General features: G+C 41.1%; 1 protein-coding gene and 1 long non-coding RNA gene across 4 annotated transcripts in view; one reads left to right on the top strand and one right to left on the bottom strand.

Annotated features, from left to right (window-relative positions):
• BCAS4 (breast carcinoma amplified sequence 4) overlaps positions 1-24,558 on the top strand; it is a 50,689-nt gene that overhangs the window by 10,064 nt on the left and 16,067 nt on the right. For all 3 annotated transcript variants that reach the window (XR_014549197.1, XR_014549198.1, XM_083619059.1), the window contains 2 exons: positions 5,803-5,904; positions 8,286-8,420. Coding sequence is in view for 1 of the 3 variants with exons in the window: in XM_083619059.1 (XP_083475185.1) it covers positions 5,803-5,904; positions 8,286-8,420 (237 nt within the window). In the remaining 2 variants the exon portion in view is untranslated. The remainder of the gene's footprint in view (positions 1-5,802; positions 5,905-8,285; positions 8,421-24,558) is intronic.
• LOC310764915 lies at positions 16,931-24,106 on the bottom strand. Its single transcript, XR_014549354.1, has 3 exons — positions 19,599-24,106; positions 18,395-19,365; positions 16,931-18,314 (listed from the first exon to the last, which is right to left on the bottom strand). It is a non-coding gene; the product is annotated as an uncharacterized lncRNA (long non-coding RNA).

The following is a 24,558-nucleotide window of genomic DNA, read 5'->3' on the forward strand; positions in this document are numbered from 1 at the left end:
TCTCTCTCTCTCTCTCTTCCCGAGGCAGCCATCTTGATTACAACCTTCCCTGAAATGGTTTTTTATTACAGCGATGGTTTAGCCACAAGGTGGCACTCTGGCGCACTAATATTTAAGGGCCTAGACTAGTGCTCTCCGCTTGTAAATTTAATGTGCTCCTTACAACACACACACGCACATCGAGGAACCTAGATCATCCCCATGCCTTTCTGGCTTTTGTTGTTTAAGCACTCTGACAGGTTCATCTCCACACACACACACACACCTATTCTGTATGTTCCCTCTTCTAGATTTCCAGAGAGGTTAAAGTCTGGTGGCATTCTGTACAACAGGTACCCAAAGGTCATTTTGGGAAAAGTTGCTTGTTAGCACTGCTGCCCTTATTATTTGGTGGGGTTGCAAAGCGAATTTCTCAGGAGGTTCCATGCTGACCTGTCACAATGATTGGCGCCCCCCCCCCCCCCCGTTGATGGTTTAAGACTTGGGGTGGGGTGGCTGAATAATAGCTTTGATAATAATGCAGTCATCTGGTTGCCACAAGGTGCAAACTCATTTGAGACAACAAAATAGTGATAAGCTGCAATTGATAAGAATGTTATCAGCATCTTTCCTCATCACTGCTGTATATACAGTGCGATTGGAAATGCTTAGGAGAAGTGGAATTGCTGTATGTTGTCACAGCAGCCCAACTTGGCCCCTTTTTAGTAGGAATTAGTTAGGCAAGTGCAAATGAAGAAAATTATGACATGTCTCGAACCCACCCAAGGCAGCAGTGCTGCAGCAGCTCTTCCCAAGAAAGACATCAAATATTTTTGTAACATAATTAGTACAGTGGTACCTCGGGTTACAAACACTTTGGGTTACAGACTCCACTAACCTGGAAGTAGTACCTCGGGTTAAGAACTTTACCTCAGGATGAGAACAGAAATCGCGTGGCAGCCCGGCAGCAGCAGGAGGCCCCATTAGCTAAAGTGGTCCCTCAGGTTAAGAACGGTTTCAGGTTAAGAACAGACCTCCAGAACGAACTAAGTACTTAACCCAAGGTACCACTGTATCTGGCTTCTGCCACCTCTAAATTCCCTGTGACAGTTGCAGCTCACAAAACACTTATTTCCCACTTACCTGGAAGTAAGCCTCACTGAATTGAATGGAGGATACTTTTGAGTAATCATGGATAGGGTTGTGATACTAGTCTAAATGTTTACATAAGTTGGAAAACAGTTGTGTGATCTGAAGAAACAAAACAACTCTCCATAGGTGAGTAAATTAAAATCCTGCTGCTTTTTAAATCTGATTTTTGGTTTCCAGTGCAGTTTTGCCATTGTTTTCAACACTATCACATGCAGGCAGCATTTTTACACTGCCTTCATTTCAAAATTTTGCTTAACAGTAACAAGCAAAAACAGTAGAAGGCAACACTGACTATTGTAGCAGGAGAAAATTACAGTGGAGGTTAAAAGCCTGGGAATCTAAACAACATCTGCAGTCTTACCAGGCAAACCTCCATAGGGAGAGGGCTCTGCAAGCGACTCGTCACAACTAAAAGGGCCCTCTCTCATTTGCTTCAAATGGTGGCGGCAGCACCCAGAGGAAGGCCTTTGGGGAAGATCTTAGTGTACAGGCTGGTTGATGTAGGTGAAAGCATTATCCAGGTCCCAAGCCATGTAGGGCTGCCTTTAAAGGTAAGTACCAGTGCTTGGAACTGCGCAAACCACTATGCTTGGGACTTTAAAGTTATGTTGCTCATAACAGCTGGAACAGGGGCAATGTTGCTTACTCCCCCGTTACTGATTTAATATTGCAGTGAATGCGGAAAATTGATTAAACTCTGCAAGTGGCCAAAAGTTTATTCTGATCAAGCTTTAAGTTTCAAGCTTGGAACTGTTCAAACGAAATGGTTAGAGTTTGTGGCTCTGTAATATTTTTCCAAGTTTCAGGGCCACTGAAGGAATAGCCACTTCTTTTTTCATTTTCCCTATAGGGAAAGTTTAACTGAAACTTTTGCCTATACTGAGTTTTGAGGTACACTTCATTTTATTGGCATTTCAGCTATTTAAAACTTTCAAAAATCACTTAAGTTCGTTCAATAAACTGAGTGCTCCCTCGAGATCCCCCCCAAAAAAACCCTTTCCTCAATGGGGGTTTGTTTGCTTGCTTCATCTTTGCTTTACCCATGAAAACATTTTTAGAGAATCTGAAGTATGAATAATTAGGCTCTGTACAAATTATTGACCTGCTATGGCAGCATCAAAGCATTATGCTTAGTCTGCTGAATTTGTGCTTGGCAGTGCTAAATACCTGTAGTGGCAGCTTCCTTTCAGCAGTGTATGAAATAGTATCCAATAAAATTTCATGTCATCTTTCAGATTCATTCCAATTTTTGCACATAAAAACAAACCAAGGAATTTATAGTCTTCTGTTTGTTGTCATGAAGAAATGGATGCATCGTTTTAATTAGTGAGTCAATAAAACATTCTACATTAATTTGTTTCACTGCTTTCGGTATCCTGCTTCTCTGGGTATGTTTAGTTGTTACAGTTATTGGGCTCAATGATTCATTATATATTTGCATAAATTTGTTGGTTCCTATGATTTATGAGAATCCTAACTTCAAACAATCTTTGGGCAAAGATGTGGCTGAACTGAGAGTGCTGGTTATATAAATATATAAAATGAGATCCATCACATTAGACATGTATGACATCAGATTTTCTTTACACGGCCATACATTTTTATCAAATTCACGTATTTATAGATGTGAGAGCCTTGATCAGCAGGGTGTGTGAAACAGAACTAATCAGCAAAGTCTCATGTTTTGAGGGTTTTAAAAAACAGCCTACTGATGTAATGATTTCTAGCCCAGGGAAGCTAGATTTGCTGAACATAGTAAACCTGGTGAGACTTATTTCATTTAATCTACGAAGCAGAAGGGTTTAGATATAGAATGGCACACTAGGTTGTTTTATACCTAAGCCCATCTGGTCATCCATCAGTCATGTTTTGGGATGTCTACATCTTCGCTTTCGTTTTTTTTTTGGTTCCCTCCTGATGGTTCGGCATAGGGTTCGCCAACTGGGATCTGTAGACAAAAACGTCAGGAGGCCGCTGGATCTGTGAAGGCTCTTTTAGTGTTACATGTGAGCCAGTTTTGTGTTTTTGAAGTTGACTTGTTTCCACCAACCGTAATTAAGACTACAGTAGTACCTCTGGTTACGAACTTAATTCGTTCCGGAGGTCCATTCTTAAGCCGAAACCATTTTTAACATGAGACGTGCTTTTGCTAATGGGGCCTCCTGCTGCTGCTGCGTCTCTGGCGCGCGACTTCTGCTTGCATCCCAGGGCAAAGCTCGCAACTAGGGACATCTACCTCTGGGTTAGCGGAGCTCGTTACCCGAAGCATTCGTAAGGAGGACGGTATGTAACCCAAGGTTCCACTGTACTACAGTTTCCCTGAGTGTGAATGTCACAGCAAACTGGTTGGTCTAAAACAGAAGTGAAAATGTCCAGAGTAATTGTTGCAGCCATGCTGGCTGGGAAGGGCAGAGGGTGCAAGCTTGAGGCTCACTGCGGGAAATATGTAGACACAAAAGAGGAAAGGGAAAATAGAACCGTCATTCTGTCTCAAGACAGGCAGACACATGCACCAGCACACACAAAGACTTTACTGCCTTCTCTCATCCTGTGTCAGATCAGTGGGACAAAAATAATGTGGGAAAGAAGAAACAAAAATATGTTTTTCTAAAAGTATTTTGAAGTGACAGATCACCTCCTTTTTATAAAAAAAATCAAAGGCATTCTCCCTCATGTAGTAGTGGCAACTTCTTCATACTGTTTGTTTCCCTGATAAACACAGAACCCTGTGCTCTCTCTTCTCACCCACCCACCCAATACCAATTGGGATAGTTAGGAGGACCTACCTCGATGGCCCTTGTGGTCTCTTCCAACTCTATGATTCTATGATCCTACCTTGCTCAGTTTGTTTTGGTTACTCCCGGGGAAAAGGGATTATGTTATTTTTCAAGAACCTGCCATGGGGGAAGGGAGGAGAGGAGAGAAGAAAAGATCCCATCAGAGTTCACAACACTCTCTCTTTATCTAAGAGGGGAGGATAGAATGGAATTTCTTTTTTAGCAAAGGGGGTGCAAGGGTGAGGAGTAAATAAGGGCTTGCTGCATATTTCTATGTTGGTTTCTTTGTTGGTGTGGTTCTTAATTCAACCTGCGAATCTCTGGCAAAAAGGTGTTCTATTTCTTGAGGAACAGATTTCTGTATTGCAGGGGCTTGAACTAGATGATCCTCGTGGTCCCTTCCAACAGTATAATTCTATCATTCTTTGATTCTTATATATTTCTGCATCTGGAGGAAGATGCCTGTTTTGACCTTATAGGGCTTACCTTTAGTGTTCTTCTGAAGATTAATATCTCCTTGTTTTGTCTACATTTCAAACTGCATTTCTTTTCAATGTACTTACGTTGGCTTTGCAAAAGGCCTTTTGAGGTTGCTTCTTTCAACATTAGCAAGCAACCTTCGCTTGCTTATCTTTGGTAAATTAAGGGTCAGTTTCTAACCTCTGCTCCGTTTCCTTGTCCTTGAACCAATGATTTTCAAATATTTCCAGAGAGTTAGCCATGCTTGTTTGCTGCTGCAAAAACAACAGAGTTCTGAAGCACCTCAAATACTAACATTTTTATTATAGCATAAGATTCCATGGATTAGAGTTTATGCCAGGGGTCAGCAAACCTTTTCAGCAGGGGGCCAGTCCACTGTCCCTCAGACCTTGTGAGGGGCTGGACTATATTTATTTTTTGGGCGGGAATGAACTAATTCCTATGCCCCACAAATAACCCAGAGATGCATTTTAAATAAAAGGACACAATCTACTCATGTAAAAACACGCTGATTCCTGGACTGTCCGTGGGCTGGATTTAGAAGGTGATTGGGCCGGATCCAGCCCCTGGGCCTTAGTTTGCCTATCCATGGTTTATGCCATGATAACTTTGTTTAGTCCATGAAATGCTCTGTTGCTTTTGTAAATGTTTGGACAACAAAGACCTGGGTCAAAGGGATGTCGAATGGTGATGATACCACCTTTGTCTGCTTCATCTTTTGTTGGTGTAAAGCAGGGTGGGAAATGGGAGGCCCTCCAGATGTTGTATGACTACAGCGTCCACTGTTCCTGACCATTGGCCATGCTAGGTGGAACGGATGGAAGCTGGAGTCTGACAACATCTGGAGCGCTTCAGGTTCCACAGTGCTATAGTAAAGAATATGTAATCTTAACATTATGCAGAGTCTTTACTGGATAGCTTTGAAGGCAACTAATTGTCAGTTAGAGAATGCCCAATGGTCACTTGATACACATGGCATTCATTCTCCTACAAGGGTGAACGGAAAGCCAAATAGCTATATTGTTGTGTGAAAACATGTGTTTTTTGTTGCAAATGCACGTGCCCAGATTCAAAAGCAAAGGTAGGGAACCAGTGGTCCTCCCGACGTTGTTGAACTCCCATCAAGTAACAGGAGATGTAGTGCAGCAACATCTGGAGAATATTTTCATGGTTCTCAATTCATAACAGAGCACTTGATACTGTAGCATCATTGAGGATATGTAGGCGTGGACTGAATGGGAGGCCATCAGGAGATCTATAAGTATAAGCTAACTTTCTTAAGGAAAGTGCACAGTACTGATATAATAAATAAAACACAGTAATAGTACTTCAGTTTCTAAATAGTGAGTGAAATATGTCTGGTATTTATTGTTAGTGCTTTCTAATACAGATTTTTTTCCCTTTGTCTATACAGATTAGAAGCAATACATCCCAACTCTTGGATGAGGCAATTCCACTAACTAAAGCCAAGGTGATAGAAATGAACAGCATCTATACCAAAGTGGATAAGCTAGAGGTTTGTTATCACATCAAGTAATTGTCCCTAAGATTATGCATGTGAAAGTTCTTTTCTGCGTTTGTGTTGAAGATTTAAAAGTGAGCCTAGAAATCTGGTGCTGATGGCTAGAAACATGAAAACATTATTCAGCTCTCTGCAGAATTGATATGATGAAGCTTTTAATTCTTGTTGCATGTTTTTTGAATGCTGTGAAGAGGTCAGTGAAGCATCAAACTGAAGTCTAGAATATGCAGAGTTGCAGTAATATAATGCTTTTGTCAGCCTCCCCCCCCAAAAAAACCAAACAAACTAGGTAATAAAAACTCAGGTAAATACAATCTGCAGTCTTTGAAATCTTCATAGCTCTTGGCTACAAGAACTCTGGGTTCAGTAGATTGAAATGAGACCTCTTAGGCCATTGATTCATCCATGGGACATTTATAAATATTCTAACTACTCAGAAGTGTTAGAATTTACATACAGGGCCTAAGGGCACTTTGAGGAGTGTACAGTTAATTTGTGCTACCTGATGCCTTCTGTGCTGAACCAATCCTGAAGTCAACTGATAGACTGAAAATGTGAATGTTCTATGTATGTGATACAGTGGTACCTCGGGTTACATGTGCTTCAGGTTACATACACTTCAGGTTACAGACCCTGCTAACCCAGAAATAGTACCTTGGGTTAAGAACTTTGCTTCAGGATGAGGACAGTAATTGTGCTCCGGTGGCGCAGCAGCAGCAGGAGGCCCCATTAGCTAAACTGGTGCTTCAGGTTAAGAACGGACCTCCGGAACGAATTAAGTACTTAACCTGAGGTACCACTGTAGTTGCATGTGAATGGTTTTGTTGAGAGATGGGAATGTGTGCATATATGTATTATGAGGATTGTGTGTGTGAATATAAATGAATACTGATAAAGGTATTGCATACACACAAACATTCATATGTCTTCTTTTACTCTATTAGTTGGCAAATTTGCTTGCTTCTCTCTTCCACAGTGCATGTGTGTTGTGAATGCCGGATGTTTATGTGAGGGAAGGTTGTGTGACTTAACAGAATTATATTCTCTTTTTAACAAGCCACCTTCTTGTAATGGCTGTGAGGACGTCTGCTTCTGCAGCAAAACATGGCAATATACATATGGCATTGTTTAATATCACTTTAAGTGACTCAGAAGTCTTTGTGTTATCCGGACTGTAAATTCTTAAATTTCAAACCCAACCTCTGTGTGCACTGATGGAAATTCTTCCTAGCACAATTGAGTTTGGAAAGTTAGCATTATTTATGTGTATGATAGTTGAAGGAACCTATTTGCATTTCTTATTATATTCTATTAGATTTGCATAGTTAATTAAAGCATTTGAAAGTGCCCATGCAAAAGTCTACATCTGTAAGCAATCCACTCATAGGTGGCAAGTGTAGTCAGGTCTTCAGTCCTTTGAATAAATGGATCTGCACATTTATCTTTCTAGTGCAGCAATATCAGTCTTTTGGCCATAGTAAGGGCACAGGGAATTCACTGATGAATTCATTAATTGCTCAGCCCGGACACTGAGGTCCTCCTCCAAGGGTCTTCTGCTGGTTCCCTCACTGTGAGAAGCGAAGTTACTTGGAGCCAGACAGAGGGCCTTCTCGGCAGTGGCACCCTCGCTGTGAAACGCCCTCCCATCAGATGTCAAGGAGAATCAGGAGGTTTTTAATGCTTGATGTTTTTATTATGCTTTTAGATATGCTGTAAGATATTTTTATTTTTATTGATGTCCAGTTGTCAAATTCCATATAGTAGGTATGTAGTTCAAAAGAATACTATCCTCTGAACATTTTAGCTTTTTTCATACACTCCTGTTTACATAATCCACTACTTTCGTCCAAAACCTAGTAAGTATAGGACATTGTAAAAACATGTATTTTAAAGAAGCACTATCCTTATTACATCTCCAAGAAAATGCTGTTTTCGACAATCCTTTTATGTACAGATGTAGTGGAGTCCAATAAATTCTAAATATTATTTTCTGTTGTATACATAGTAATTTTGCTTGGACTAGGAGGAGAATTGGTACAGCCCTCTTCTTTTCACGTGTCGTGCATTGATTTAGCATGACCGTTGCTCACAAAAAACTACTCTGAGTTATTGGAGGAAGCAGGGACCCTGGAGAGATGTTCTTAAAGCTGGGATATAAAACTGGGGCAGCACTGAAACCAAGTTAAAAAAGAGACTGTTTAGCTTTATTTTTGTTTAGGGAAGCTTTTAATGTTTAACAGACCATTGTATTTTAATCTTTTGTTGGAAGCTGCCCAGAGCGGCTGGGGAAACCCAGCCAGATGGGCGGGGTTTAAATCATTATTATTATTATTATTATTATTATTATTATTATTATTCTCTTCTGGCATTTCTAGGCATTTGTGAAAATGGCAGGACACCATGTCTCTTTCCTAGAAGAACAAGTCCTCGAGGCGGAGAAGGCTCACGCCATCTTTCCCTACACTGTGCAGAAGCTGTTTGGCTCAGTAGCTACACCTTCATTTAAAAAAGTAAGTGTCAAAGTTCTGTGATGCATTGGAGGAGGGGGGGTGCCTGTTGAAATAACCTATTACAGTTATCCCATTCATCTGGTGTTACTCTTTGTATTTATGTATGTATGTATGTATGTATGTATGTATGTATTTATTTATTTATTTATTTATTTATTTATAGCATTCAACCCAGTCTTCAGCCAAAAAAGGGCTCCCAGAGTGGTTTGCATACAGTGGAATCAAACAATGAAATTGTTAACTGCTAACAGGGTGTTGTGGAATGTTGCTATGTGCTTCTTTCTTCCCTGGAATTGATGCTTTTTGGCAGTGGGTGGAGAATTATTTTTAGAGACATGGAGCCCTGTTTAGAATTGCAATTTGTGGTCTTCAAATGCACCTCCCACTTAAATCTTAAGTGCCGACAAAATGATTATTCGGTCCATCATACCGCTGCTAGAATTCAAGTCTGCAGCAGTTCATGAACCTGAGACATTGGGATACAACCTCTATTTTGACCACAAAAGGATGGCTAATATCACTTACCCAAGTAATCTTGAGTTATGTACCTTACACACCTCCATTTCTTAATCACCAGATTAGTCTCTTTCCATTCCAAGTTGTGTGCAGGCATTGCAAAGGCAACCCAAGAAACTATTATCTATTTATTTACAATTTTTTATCCCACCTTTCATCTAAAGAAAGCCCTTATGAAGATAAAACCTAATAGAAATTAAACAAAATTTATAAATTTCGATAAATTCATTAGACCAGAAGAGCAGTAAAAAAGAGGACTCCTAAAAGTACGGGAGAATAGGCCAGACTACTCCCTGGCTCCCAAAAGAGAGCAATGAAGGCAAGAAGCAAGCATGTAGAATTTCATAAAAGGCCATCTCTCTAATAGTCATCTCCCTAATTTCTGAAGAGAAGGGTCCCCAGAAGCTGACATAATTTGTCAAATCAGGTTCATGTGGCAGAAGATGGTCTTTGTGTACTGTGGTTCAAGCTGTTTAGCACTATAAATATTGCAACCATTTCTTTGACTTGAGTTCAGAAACAACACAGAAGCCATTGACAAATCTTTAACCAGTGGAGTAACGTTTTTGTAGCAGCCAGTGCTGGTTAAAAGGTTGGCTGCCAAATTTGTTGAAAGTACAAACACTTTTCAGAGATAGACCCATGTATAATTCATTGCAGCAGTCTATCCTGGATTTTGTTAGAGCACAGTAAACTGTTGCCAGGTCATCTCTGTGGTGAGATGACTTCATATTCAGGTTGTTTGTAGGTGAATGTGGTTTTGTTCTGTTTCTTGCTAATGACTCATTTTGCCGTGCTCTTAAAAGCTCTGCCATCTTCTTTAAACAGAAAAGAACTGTAGACAGATCTCATAGTTTAAAATATAATGTATTTCCTACAAATACATTTGAAAGAGTTGTAGAAAGGTGAACTTTTTGAGGGTTATTTTCACTTTGAACTTTAAAGCAATATGTCTGCTTTAAAATCCTGTTTAATTTTCTGAAATATATACACAAAGTATGATAATAATGCAACAAAACAACGCCACCACAAACTGGCTTTTAAGTATAAACCAAATTTACTAGAATAATAGCTGGAATAGAGATAGAATTATAACCATTGAAACAACAAGCATACTAAAATGCCATGTGCAAGACAAAGCCTGGAGATACTGTAAACATGGAGTGGATAAATGTACAACTCTATCTTAACAAGTTACATGTACAGTAAACGTTATACAGACTGAACAAATGAACCGTTCAACAAGTAGCGTAAGTCCGATCACGGAACGGCAACCCCGTGCCACCACAACGGCAAGGGTAGCACACTGGAGAGTATGAAAAAGTTTTTCAGAGCTGTTTTTCAAAGATTGAACAGGTTGAGATGTTCTTCAATGGGTCTTGAGTTGGAAACACAAAGCCGTGTACATGGATCAATCACGGGAAGGCAAATCTGGTCCTAATTGCACAAGTGGGACTGCCTACATATAACAGCCCACAAGCACAGCAGATACAATATACACAGTTTTTAGTTGAACAATTTGTGAACTGTTGCAAGACCAGAATTTCTGAGCATAGGTCCAAAATACGTAACATATGTTTAGATGCCCCATTAGTCCAGCATTTCAAGCAAGCAGCCCATACAGAGAATGATCTGAGGTTTTTTTTAATCTTGTGGACCTTTAAAAAACTACCTTTTAGAACTATAGATATACGAAGAGCCTTGTTACAAAAGCAGTATAAATTAATATTTCAGTTAGGAACCTTATATCCAAAGGGTTTGAATACTGAATTCGATCTAGGATGAGTTAATATGTATACCGTTGTTTGGTTGTAACAGAAAAGTGATGCTGCACCTTTAACCATGTAATCATGTGATGATTGATTCTATACACCTGTATTGTATTTAACTGCTTGTTATGAGTCTGAACACTAGCTGTGCCTGTGAATACCTTCTTTATCCTGAGCAAACCATTTTGTATGACTGGGTAAGGTACAGTATGAGACTGATATTTTCTAATTTTTATGGTTTACCACACATTGTAATTGGAGTGCTATTTTGTACCATGCAGCTTTTCGGACTGATGTAGCATGTAGCGAAACCTGTAATATATCCGGAGAACAGGTCTCCTTTTGCCCACTTGCGTTATTCTCACCAGGGTGGTGGCTTTGATTTGCCTTCCCATGATTGATCCATGTACACAGCTTTGTGTTTCCAACTCAAGACCCATTGAAGAACATCTCATCCAGTTCAGTCTCTGAGAAACACCTGTGAAAAACTTTTTCATATTCCCCAGTGTGCTACCCTTGCCATTGTGGCGGCACGGGGTTGCCGTTCCGTGCAGTGGCGTAGCGTGGGGGGTACAGGGGGGGCCAGCCGCACCGGGCGCAACATCTGGGGGTTAGGGTTAGGGGGCGCAAATCCACGGGTTAGGGGGCGCAAATTACTTGCCTTGCCCCGGGTGCTGACAACCCACGCTACGCCACTGGTTCCGTGATTGGACTTACGCTGCTTGTTTAACGGTTCATTAATTCAGTCTGTAACGTTTACTGTTCATGTAACTTGTTAAGATAGAGTTGTACATTTATCCCCTCCATGTTTACAGTATCTCGAGGCTTTGTCTTGCACATGGCACCTTAGTATGTTTGTTGTTTGAATGGTTATAAGTTTATTCTAGCTATTATTCTAGTAAATTTGGTTTATACAGTACTTCTAAGCCAGTTTGTGATGGTGTTGTTTTGTTGTATAATTTTCTGAAGTGCCAACACAGAGATCAGTTAATGAAAAACATTGCTACTGCAGTGATACTTACAATGGGCTTCTAGTTGAAGTTATGTTGTTCAGGGCACATTCATACAGCTGCATAACATATTTTCGGTACAGCACCCAACTCTGGAAATGCAGAAAGAATGCCATTTTTGCATACTAGGCTAAGAGTTTTGCTTACATAGGGCAGCCATGCAAATGGAAAATCTATATTAGCTAAAATGTACTTTCAAGTTAAAAATCCTTCTGCATTTCCCTCCATGTTAGCAACATTCACACAATAGTAGGAGAGAATATCAGGGTTTATTTCATTGTATGAAAAGAACCTTTGAACTGGTTAGCAGAAAATTTAGTATCTCCAGGTTTCTCATCACATAGTTCCTGAGTATTTGAAGGCAGTCAACAGAATGTTTTAATTGTCTCAGTTGAAAACTATTGTTTAGTTTTCAACAGTGTTGTTGGTGGGACATGCCTGACTTCCCAATGCTGAGCATTGCTGCTGCTTGCTGAGAGGGATAGTAGTGGAGATCAGATCGATGTAGGTGTGGTGGCAGGAGCATCAGATTGGATGATAACACCTGATCAGTGAATGATGAACTTTCATGAGTGAACTTGTGCAAAGTTACCACTCATGAATCTCACCACGTTCATGTATGGTGTCTGTGTGAAACCCTAGCCTTAGGTTTACTGTCACTTGTGGGATTAGAAGCAAGTCCGACATTTAAATGTTGCATTTTTATTTTATCCTTCCACTAAAGAATTCAAAGCAGTGTGCAATATTTTCTGCTTTTTCTGTCCTTTGAGATAGATTAGGTTTCTTGTTCACAAGATCATACTAGCTAAACCACATTAGAGACAGACAAGGTCATCTGGGCTGTAACAGCTAGGTCAGAAATCCTAGTTCAGTTGACTTTGAAAGTTAGTTTTAAAACTTACCTAGCTGTTGCATTGAATTAGAACTGAATGAGTAAAATGTTTTGTTGAAGCCATTGGAACATTGAAGGAACTAGATTTACAATTGACTTTGGAGCATCCACACATGTACATGCAAAACAGTGTAAGACAGCACAACAGTTTAATCTTTCTGATTGCTCACAGAAGAAAAATATTTATCCCAGTCCACCAGAGCACTAGATGCAATAGTATTTTGCAACTGGCTCCACCTATGTTGGAAATTATTGCTTTTGAATTGCTTTTGAAATATTGCTAAATGCATTCGACATTTAGAGGAAGATCACTCCCCCATATATGTAGGACATTGTTCCTTTCTATTTGTGCAATGTTTCCGCCCTTTTCTCTTCATTATTTCACTAGCTAATCTTTTCAGTGAGAGATCAACAATGCAGGTATGTAATCAAAATTCTAATACGGCTTTTACACTATTTTGGAAGCTTATTCAACAGCTGAATATCAATGTTAATAAAGTAGACAAAGCACTCAATGATAATTTTTGTTTGTATTCTGCTAAGTTTTGGTTTTCACACATACAATAATTTGCAGTCTCAGCTCCTTAAAGCCCATCCTCTTAATTCTCCCAGGTTAAATGGAATGTTATCTCACTGCCCATTTTACCCACACAACATCCCTGGGAGGTAGGCAAGACAGAAAAATAGTGACTGGTCCGAAGGCTTATGGCTAAGAGTGGATCAGAATCAGAGCTGTCCTTTTTCTAGCCTGAGGGTTGCATTCCCTCATGAGTGGAGGGCCCCCCTACAAGCCCCAAGAACCAGATAGAAGGACCTGGATGGCCTCATTTGGCCCCTGGCCTTCAGGTTCCCAACCTGTTCTATATGGTTGGACACTACAGTATACTGCAAATATTTGGTAGCACTATGGCCATGTTAAGTTGTTCATATTTTGGAGCTCTGCCCATAATAAGTAGATGCTTGTTATCCATATTTCAGCGAAGGAAGAACTGTCTGTCTGAATAAAATCCCTGGTGTCATCAGTTCGAAAAATATCTTTGTGTTTTGGGAGGAAGGGCTTCTTAAGGCAGCACATGAAGGTTTTTGAATTACACAAACATTGTATGCCAAAAACAAACAAACCCAAACTTAGTTTGAAGTTGTGCTTTGGCTAATAAGGGTATGTAAAAAAAACCACCACTTGCTTATATATGGTTGCATGTACTCCCAGTTTTGCCTTAGTTGATGTAATTAGACTGCCCATTTTCTAGATTAAAAAGTGGTAGCCCTGTAGCTAATAAATGCAGGTATGCATCACCTGAACCCATGCCCCTTTTGCTGTCTCACTGCTGCTGTCACTGCACATATGACACTCTCAAAGATCTGGCTACTTGCCAACAGAAGCTTGTTGATGTCTCTTATCGGGTCACTGGAAAACTGTCAGAGAAGCTGCCTCTGGTGTGCATGAAAAACAGGAGGCTAACAGAAGCAATATTGAGCAATGCTGGAAACCTCCAGGAAAGAGAAGTAAGGGTTAGGGGTCCTTGTGTGCAATCTACAGAGGAGCTTTTAACAACTTCTGCTGTCGAATACATAATAGATATTTCTGAGTCATCTTGATCATGGCTGACTCTCACTGAAAGCTGTAACTGGCATGCTACATCAGGTAACATTTTAGGGTTGGAATACCTCATATCTGTGTGGCCCTGCTGCTAGCTACCTTCCAGACCCATATCTCAGTTCCCACGATTCCCCCCCCCCAACTTCTGCCCCATTGCAGTTGTGTAGGACAAGGAGGAATCCAGCAGTAAGTTGCAGTTTCCTAGGATAGCAAATGGGAGACCTAAGTTTCCTTCTCTTCCTCGTCTTAGTTAAACTACTCTGGAGAGGTGGCAACTGGATGTGTGTAGCTGGGAACTACAGAGAGGTAGCCTTCTCTCCTGTAAATATTCAGATTTTTCACTCACTTGGTGTTTCATAGGCTCTGGTGTTCACTGAAAGGAAATAATCAGAAAATGGAAGACAACAGTTACTTGCTCAGCAGGAAGAGTGAATCTGTGGCTTTCCCGATGTTGTTGAACTATAGCATCCATCACCCTGACCACTGACCTTGCTGACTTGAGGCTGATAGGTGTTGGAATCCAGCAACATCTTGAGGGCCCAAGGTTCGTACTCCAACTTACTGAGTAGTTGGGCAGCCAGGACTGGCAAATTATCATCATGTATTCTAGATGCCCCTTTGAAGAAGGGTAAGACTATCTCTCTTGTAAAAGTAGTAGTGACTTGGACTTCCTTTAAAAAAGCAAACCCAGTTCCTTAAGAAATACGATCTAGCCAGTTATAGGCCTGTGTCCAGTCTTTAAAGAAGTTGTTTGAGCAGTTGGTAGTAGAGCAACTTCAGATGTGTTTGAAAATAATTGAGGAAAGATGCATTATTTAGTCTGGTATCAGACCTCATTTTGGGGCAGAGAATACATAGATTGCCCTGGTGAATTATCTGCTCATGGATACCTACAGGAGGAATACTTGCCTGCTGATCTTACTGGATCTCTCAGCAGCTTTTCTACAGAGGACCATGCTATTCTAAAGGCCAAGTTGTCCTTTCTGGCCTGGGTGTTGGGGGCTGGTCTCTGGTAGTTTTATTGTCCAATTAAACTGGATATTTGGAGACACAGATTCAACCCAGTGGAACTTGGTGCATGGTGTTCCACAAGGTTTAGTTCTTTCACCAGTGCTTTTAAATGTGTAAGTTAAACTCCTGGGAGAGATATTCCTGAGATTTGCCGTTGGCTGTCATCAATATGCTGATTAGTCTCTATTACATATCTGGAGCCTTTTCCGTCCTTCACCAGTGTGTTTTAAAGCTGGTCAGAAGGATTACGTAGAACAGACTGAAATAAAATCTAGACAAGTCAGAGAGGATGCTTGTGGAAATTATTGTGCCCTGAGGGTGAGAGTAGAGCTTAAATAAGGCAGAAATTGTTGGAGTGGTTGTTACCCATTGGTGCAGGTCTGCAGCTTTGGGATCATCTAGATCAGAAAATAGAATGTAGACTTTTGTTCCATATGTGTTAGAACAGATGTGTGTTTGGTGCTTTACATCAAGTTTCATTTCTTCTTGAATCTTTTTTGTAGTTTTCTGGAGTGAGGCTTTTTGCCTTTGTGTTGTTTGCTTCTATGTGTTGTGGAATAGGAGCTAGTTGCAGCTAAACTATCTATGTGTGCTGTATTCTGGCCTTAAAGAGCCTTGAGGCAATATGCACAACTGCAATACTTTTCTAGCATTCTTTTTCTATTTATGAAGAGCAGCACATCAGCATTGTATACTGTTGTCTCTGCTCCCCCCACCCCTTTTAGCATTCTTCAGGAACTCTGGACCGGAAGTTGCCCTGGCTTCACTAAACATTGGAGAGAGAATCCACTTGTATTGGCTGAAGGGGGTGGTGCAGAAGTGTGCATGTCTTGCTCCAGCGTTCACATTTTTTAAATGCTCAAAAACTTCAATACAGATTCAGCCATCTGATATGCTGTTTAGCCAACTGATGTGCAATGCATGGACTTTGCTTTGTCTTTTTGGCAAAGGCATTATCCTGCATAACTAAACTCTTTAAAAAAAACAACAACACAGATAGTTCTGTTGCTTTTGAGGTCACATTGGCTGACAGGACATCATTTTTACTCAGGAGAACTAGAGAGAATTGATTAAAACAACAGCTTCTAGACAGTTCTGAAACCAAGATCCTATGAGACCACTGGCTGCCCATCTCCAGATGATAAAAATGCATGTTTTCAGCTGCCAAAGACTGAACCATAATGAAATCAGTAGAAAGGAATGTTACGATCAGATTTCAAAGATCCTATTTTGGTGTAATACAGTTGAGCTGCCTCTAGGGATGGGGGAGAAACTGGATTCAGTTTGCATTTAAGATTAACTTACCTAATTTGCATATATCAGGAGAAATTTGCACTAAAATGTTGATGAATTTTTATGAGGACTGTTATTAAAAATGCAGGGTGATGCGGAAATATAGAGAATTGAATTTAAGATTGAAAAATTGAGAAACCGAAAATGATAGATCCACCCACCCCTAGCTGCCACTATGCTATAAACCCCCAAGTATATTGCTGCTTTTCTTTTCCATTGGCCTATTTGACCTGTTGTGGACAGCAGAAGAAACTCGACTCAGTCTTTGATTGGATCACATTTTTCTTTGGAATAACTCAAATAAGTCAAATTTCAGAACTTCTCCATGTCAGTTTTGTGCTATATTGGTACAACATTGGCTTGTCCTTCTTCCCCAGTATAGGGTAATTTAGATCTTCAGATCCCTGAAAGGAAAGGAAAGAACTGAGGTGGGCTTCGTGACCTAATGTTCCAATCCTCAAAATTTTTCTGTGGATGGAGACTGTTATGTGGGGATGCACTGTACATCAAGACAGTCCAGTTTCTTTGGTGCTGAATCTCTGCAATATGGTATCAAACATTGCATGTGCTTTCTTTATTTTGGACTCACAGATGTCCATGGAGGCGCAGGTCAATTCTGTGTCCAGGGCAGCTGTCTCCCAGCTCCATCTGGTACGCAGGCTGAGACCCTACCTGCCCATGGACTGTCTTGCCAGAGTGGTGCATGCGCTGGTTATCTCCCGCTTGGACTACTGCAATGCGCTCTATGTGGGGCTACCTTTGAAGGTGACTCGGAAACTACAACTAATCCAGAATGTGGCAGCTAGACTGGTGACTGGGAGCGGCCACCGAGACCACATAACACCAGTCCTAAAAGACCTACATTGGCTCCCAGTACATTTCCGGGTACAATTCCAAGTGCTGGTGCTGACCTTTAAAGCCCTAAACGGCCTCGGCCCAGTATACCTGAAGGAGCATTTCCAACCTCATCGTTCTGCCTGGACATGTGAGATCCAGCGCTGAGGGCCTTCTGGCAGTTCCCTCACTGTGAGAAGCAAAGTTTCAGGGAACCAGGAAGAGGGCCTTCTCAGTAGTGGCATCTGCCCTGTGGAACGCCCTCCCAGCAGATGTCAAAGAAATAAACAACTATTGGACTTTTAGAAGACATCTGATGGCAGCCCTATTTGGGGAAGCTTTTAAGACGGGATGAATCACTGTATTTTAATATTCTGCTGGAAGCCGTCCAGAGTGGCTGGGAAAACCCAGCCAGATGGGCGGGGTATAAATATTATTATTATTATTATTATTATTATTATTATTATTATTATTATTACAGGAATGTACATTTGTTTCCTAAGTAAATGGTTCAAAGTTAATATTTTTAAAAAATAAATGGTGTCAAGAGCATTGCAGCTATTGACAGTAGTCCATATGAATTTGATATCAGGTCAGTATAATAAAACATCATATTTTATGTGAATATTGTAACTTTATCTTAGCATTTATTGTGCCTCCCAGCAGATTTGGTAGAGCACAACCCTGCATTCATGTTTCCACCTGGGAGAGTGCTTTATGAATTGCACTGTCAGGCTTGTCCTGTGCTGCATCGATATCTATGAGCTACAACAGGGAAGCATAACTCGTTCCAGAGGAAAGTGGTTGGGAGTCTCCTGCCTTTTCCTGTGTCCCTTTGTAGCTGCTCCTTCTGCTGGGACTGCAGCATGACAGTGTTTTCTGCAGCACTATTGACTTAAGTGTCTGCATATGTTCCAGCCACGCACAGGCAAATTTACAAAGGAAGGGCATTACATTCTTGATCTGGGCCTGGTTGTCTCTGCAAGCAGTTGCCATTGCTAATTACAGACGTTCCCCTTATGCAGGGGTTACGGTCTGAGCCTCTGCACACATAAGTGAAATCACTTAAATTGGGGAGCACCCCACTTAAAAGGGAAGCCATGCGGGAAGGGGGGGGGAGAGAGAGACTCATCCTGGAAATTGCTCAGGGCTGCTGCACAGCCTGCCCGCCTGCCTGAGGGCAGGCAGTGCGTGCAGCAGCTGGCCAGGATCGGTGCAGAGGCAGGGAGCGCCACTGATCAGTCGAAGGCCACCTTCCCTCGCTCCAGCAGTCCCGAGTAAGGGAAGGGCAATTTATTTGTTTATTTCGCAGTGTCCCACAAAAATGTGGTTGTGTGCGAGTGGAATGCACATAGGGGGCAGAGCTGTAGTTAAATGTCTGGCATTTGGTTGCGTGTTCCTGTCACATGAATGGATTCGTTGCTGATACAGGAGAAGCTAATCTTCTACTACTGTACTTTAACTAGAACAACAGTAGCAAGGATTGTCGTGTTCTGGCACTGATTGCCCTCGATGAAATAAATCAGCGCAGAGCCAACTATGTTTACATTATCATTAAAGATATTCCCTGCTACTTAGCTTCCCCACCCCTCCCTCACCCCGTTTGTCTGCTAGTCAACATTTTATGCTCTGAGGCTAGATCTCTAATTCCGTTTTTCTTTCTCAGTTCCAAATTATATACGGATCTCAAGTCAGTCCCACCACCGCTATTTTGGTTTGTTTTATAGGCGGGGGGGGGGGGAGGAGAGGTTTCTGTCAATTCAAGAGGGATTTCAAATTATGTATGGGGAAAGGTGGGCTTTTTCTTCCCATCGTTTCTTCTACAATTTGGGGCCATCCAGTAAAACAAGGGGAAAAACGTAGTTTTTAAAATGGCACATAAGTAAACCATGGCATTCACTATTTAAGTTACAGTGGTGACCACTAGCTTTGATGACTTTGAAAGGGGATAAGACACATCATAATGCTTATATGCCACCTACAGGTTCAGAGGCAGTATACTTATGAGTTACAGTGGTACCTCAGGTTAAGTACTTAATTCATTCCGGAGGTCCGTACTTAACCTGAAACTGTTCTTAACCTGAAGCACCACTTTAGCTAATAGGGCCTCCTGCTGCCGCCATGCTGCTGGAGCACGATTTCTGTTCTCATCCTGAAGCAAAGTTCTTAACCTGAAGCACTATTTCTGGGTTAGCGGAGTCTGTAACCTGAAGCGTATGTAACCTGAGGTACCACTGTACTGTGCTAGGGTACAGCAGTAGCAGAGGCTGTTATCCTGCTTGTGGTCCTAAGGCCTCTGGCAAGTCTCTGGGAGACAAGATGCTAAACTCTAGTTCAGACTTTCTCAAACTCGGCCCTCCAGATGATCCCTAGCTAGCAGGACCAGTGGTCAGGGATGATGGGAATTGTAGTCTCAAAACTCCTGGAGGGCCAAGTTTGAGGAAGCCTGCTCTAGTTAGATATGGTCTGATCTAGCAAGGGGGTTCCTAATTTTCAAAAATCTTCTGAATAGACTTGTGGCAAAAGAGGGGAGAAGTTTGTGAATTTAATACAGTTTTATTTTATTTTTTTTTAAAGAAAAGTTAACTAAGAATCACTCAATGGTGGGATAGTGTTATTTGGGGTGAGGGTGGGTGTAACCACTTCTTAAAACGTGACTGCTTAAGCCTTTATTTAAAATGAATTTACTTTTTAATGCAAAAGACAGTTAATCTGTGGAACTCATTGGTACAAGATGTTTTACCTGTGAATGCTGTAACAGGAAATGGTTAGACTTAATAAAAGTGAGCCTGCTAAGGATCATGCCAGTGGCATTATAGATCAAGTTTCATGACCCACCCAGCAGAACTAGCAAAAGCGTATGAGAGACCTGTGAATCACATGAGCGCTCAAAGAGTTGTGTTAATAACAATAAATAATTACTTCTAGGAGTTTATAGTATGGTCTGGTACGTTGTTGGAATCGTAATTTGTGGCTAAATGAGCCATAGTTTTGAGCCATAATGACACCCCTTAGGTGTCCATTACTTTGTATTTTCCAATTTTGGCTGGAAACTTGCACCCATAATGAAAGCTAATATGTACGAAGAGGAACTCCAGAAACCTCCACCCCAGACACATCTTAAAGTGATACATCTCCTGAAAATCATTTAAGTGATTCATTTGGAAAGGGCAGTGGCACAGCTTTTGCGTTTGTGGTGCGCTATAGTAAATACTAAAATTCCCTCCCAGAGTGTATTGGAGCACATCTGCATGGATTGTACAGCTCTGCTTCTAGCTAGGATTTCACTTTAGCCCTGCCTCTCACAGTCTGGTCTGGGGAGTTGATTGCTGCCTTCCTGTCTCGCCCTCCCCCAACTCAACTTCATGCATGCCTCTGGTTAGACCCCTCCTATGCCATTTCCTCAGTGCTGCGGCTGAGTGGTGTTACCACTTTAGGTTAGGTCAGATTAGTCATGTTTTTTTGGACACCTACCACTTTTTAGAAAGGTATTTTAGCAACACTCCTCCAATGCAGTCGCCGCCGCCTTGCTGGAAATAGAACTCTGTTGCTTTTTTTGAAATGGTTAGGCACTTCATTTTTCAAAGTTTAGAACAAGTTCTGAAAGCGTGTATAACTATGGGGGGGGGGGGAACATCCCACATCTCAAATTCTGGTTCAAAAGACAGATTGATAATGGCAAACTCATATAGTAAATTTGCCGTTCTATCTACGGATGCTCATGCTGTTTTCAAATATTTGTTCTTGTTTGTTTTTGAGAGAGATTAGAGAGAAAATTTGAGACACCAGTGACTGGAAAGCCTTTGACGTAATTTAAATATTGATGGTTGTTTTCCAGCATGTGAATTCCATCAGTATATTCTTTAGTAAAGATTGCCTGTAATGTTAGGTAATGCCCTGGGAGGGCATGGCGATTTACATGAAATTTAACTTGGAACCTAACATTTACACTTGGGCAAAGACAAACCCAGCCTAATGTGTTACTAAATCCTGTAAATAGATGTATAATTTTCAAGTGATGCCATTCAGAAGAAGAATGGGAAGAGTGATAGAATGAGAGAAGGCTTTGTTGAGGGTCTGTTTTTAAAGATGTGGGGGAAAAACCCCCCCATCTCCTTCCGAACTCTAAAATATCAAGGGCAGCAAAGGGCAAAGATGATACAGCAGAAAGAAGCACAAGGGAACTGCAGGACTGCATTTCCATCCCCTCAACTCAGTTTCAAGTAGCTTTTGGGACACTACAAGAAATACTTAAATAATTGGGAGAAAGTAACGTGGAGTAGGAACTTTGCAAAAGTTAAAGTGTATCTCGGACACATCCTATTTTCAAATTTAACCTCCTGCTCCACATTTGCCCTTGATTGCAGTTGGGTAGCTGTAACATTCCTGAAAATTTTGTGCTAACTGCATGGAAGCTCAACTTTGCCAATTCTCTGCTGCTCTCATGAAACACTTGCAGTGTGGCTCTCAGCACCAAATGCAAGGATCCTTTTGAATTTTGATTGTTAGGGAACAGGCCTGTTGAATTCAAGTCCAGTGCTATTAATGGGACTACTCAAGACTTTGGATATCACACATAGACTGCAGCCTATTTGAACCTTATTGGATCAGGGTGACTAAATGTAAGTTTCCTTTATTTTCTTGGTGGTTGCTTCTATTTGGACACATCTAATGTGTGTCTGCCTTGAAATAGTCATTTGGGCCTCATTGAACTTGATGGATGTGCCTCTCTCTGCTGCTGCTACTACTAGTTTCACACACATCGTATCAAATTAGAGCTGGGTTTAAGACCGATATATTTAAGATCTAGGGATGTAAAGCACTGGATAACAACAGTTCTTTAGCACAGGGACTCTAACTAAATTAATTGTAGTGTTCTTCCTTTACAAGTTAATGTACAAGCTCATAACCGCAATACCCCCATGAAGCCTCTTCCCATGTGAACCAATCCAGACCCTGCGATCACCATCTGAGCCCTTCTTTGTGTGCCTCCTCCATGAGAGGTCCAGAGGGTGGCAACACGAGAACGGGCCTTTTCTGCATTGGCCCTCCATTTGTGAAATGCTTTCTTTAGGGAGGCTTGCCTGGTACCTTCACTATGCATCTTTAGACGCCGGACAAAAATATTTCTCTTTAACCAGGCCCTTGGTTGATTAATATTCTTTGGCCTTTTAAATGTGTTTGTGGAAGGGGGGTTATTTCTTTGTTTTTGTTTTATTATGTATTTCGTGTTGTGCGGCTTGTTGGCAGTCTGGGTGGGGCTTGCTGCACCCCCACTTCTCCGATGTATCAGCTGTCCCTGTTTAGGATTATAAACATCTGGAATCTGTTACTACTAAGGGTGACTGAAGTAATGGAAAAACTACTAAATCGGTTTCCTCTTCTCTGCTTCCCTCTTCGGATTTTCAGGATTTTAACAAAGAAGCAGGAAGGTAAATATGAAAGAGGGCATGCTGATTCAGATTGCCCTGTTCTGCTTCTAAAAAGCTTAATGTGGTAGTAAGAGCACAGAAATACCATTCTTGGACATTTACACTTTGGCTGATTTCTTTCCCTTCATTCATTTTGCTTACTATCACTATTTTACTCTAATCCTCTTTCCCCTCCCTCTCACTCTCAAGCCGAGAATAGCAACCCTATTCTGAAAGTCATGCTGTTGTTGATGAGACTTGGGGTGGAATAAAGTTCTGATTAGCAATTTATAGCTGTCATTCCAAAACGGTTTGCTGCCATTAGAGAACTGCTACGTAGTGCACCATGAGACTAAATTAAACAAAGGCTCTGGTGAGCCCAAAATATCAGCCTTGGAGTAAGTGCATATTGCACCTATGCTTTGGCCTTAGAACATTTCTAACGCATCCTCACCGGGGGCGTGGGGAGGTAATTTTTTTCCCTATTGCAGCATTGTAATTAGAGTATGCAATCACTCCCAATACAGAAATGCAGCAGGATTACCGCTTTCAGAGGAGGCTGTGTATGACCATGTAGAAATACAAGTGTGAAAATTGCCTTACATTGAGAGACCAAAGCTCAGTGCAGTCGTACCTTGGATCCTGAACGCCTTGCGAGTTGAACGTTATGGCTCCTGAATGTCACAAAACTGGAAGTGAGTGTTCCGGTTTGCGAACGTTCTTTGGAACCTGAACGGCTTACGTGGCTTCCGATTGGCTGCAGGAGCTTCCTGCAGCCAATCGGAAGCCACGCCTTGGTTTCCAATCGTTTTGGAAGTCGAGCGGACTTCCGGAATGGATTCTGTTCGACTTCCAAGGTACCACTGTATCATCTATACCGGCTGACAGCACATCACCACAATTTTAGAGAGAGTTCTTTCCCAGCCCTTGAACCTTCTGTGCTTTAGCACTGAGCTATTATCTTTCCTTAAAGGATGGGGGGCTCCTTTGAGGTGAGAATTACTTATTAGTTTGGATCCCAGGATAACTTAACTTCAGGAAGTTGACAGGAAAGGTTCCCATGCTCCATCTCACCAACCCCTAACCCTATGGATAGGTATTTTGGGGGTCGTGAGTAGTTGCAGAGGGGAAGAGGAGACAGGAGACTTTCTTTCTTTGGGCTTCCTTAAATTAGCTTATCTTAAGATTTAAGCCAATGGCTTCCATTTTAAATCAGAAAAAAGGTGGCATGGCTTTTATCTTTGAGGAACATATTGATACGAGAAACTCACTTTGGGAGGCTATTTCTTTAAAATCTCACATAACGATATTTGTTGCCTGTTGCTGGTGAAGAATTGTGAATTTAATCTTGCTGGGGGTTTTAATTAAATTTTACATATTGTGAATCACCTTTGGTGAGGGCAAATTTTGTATTTCTGTGTCCCATGGTTTTCTATGAAAATGTTATACTTTAGTCTGGATAGTGGTGAACAAATGGCTATGTATTGAATAAAATCATGTTTACATGGCCAAGTTTTCCATTCAGAAGATTTCCATTTTTTTTTAAAAAAACCTTTATCAGTTGTTTAAAGTATTTTAATAGTCAGTACCTTGTGAAATTTATGAACAAAGGTTATGAAACTTATCATCTTCCTGGGAAGAAGGGTTCATTTTCAATCTGGTTTTTTTCCCTTTCAAGACTTCTGTCTAGCACCCTTGCCTTTCATAATGATAAACAAGGATACTTTGCTGAATGGAGAAATGAGATTGCAATGTACAGAAGAGATGCAAGTGAGGAATTAAAAAAACTAGATGAGACATGA

The sequence above is a fragment of the Podarcis filfolensis genome (genome assembly GCF_964270895.1).
Source record: "Podarcis filfolensis genome assembly, chromosome: 6".
Classification (NCBI taxonomy): domain Eukaryota; kingdom Metazoa; phylum Chordata; class Lepidosauria; order Squamata; family Lacertidae; genus Podarcis; species Podarcis filfolensis.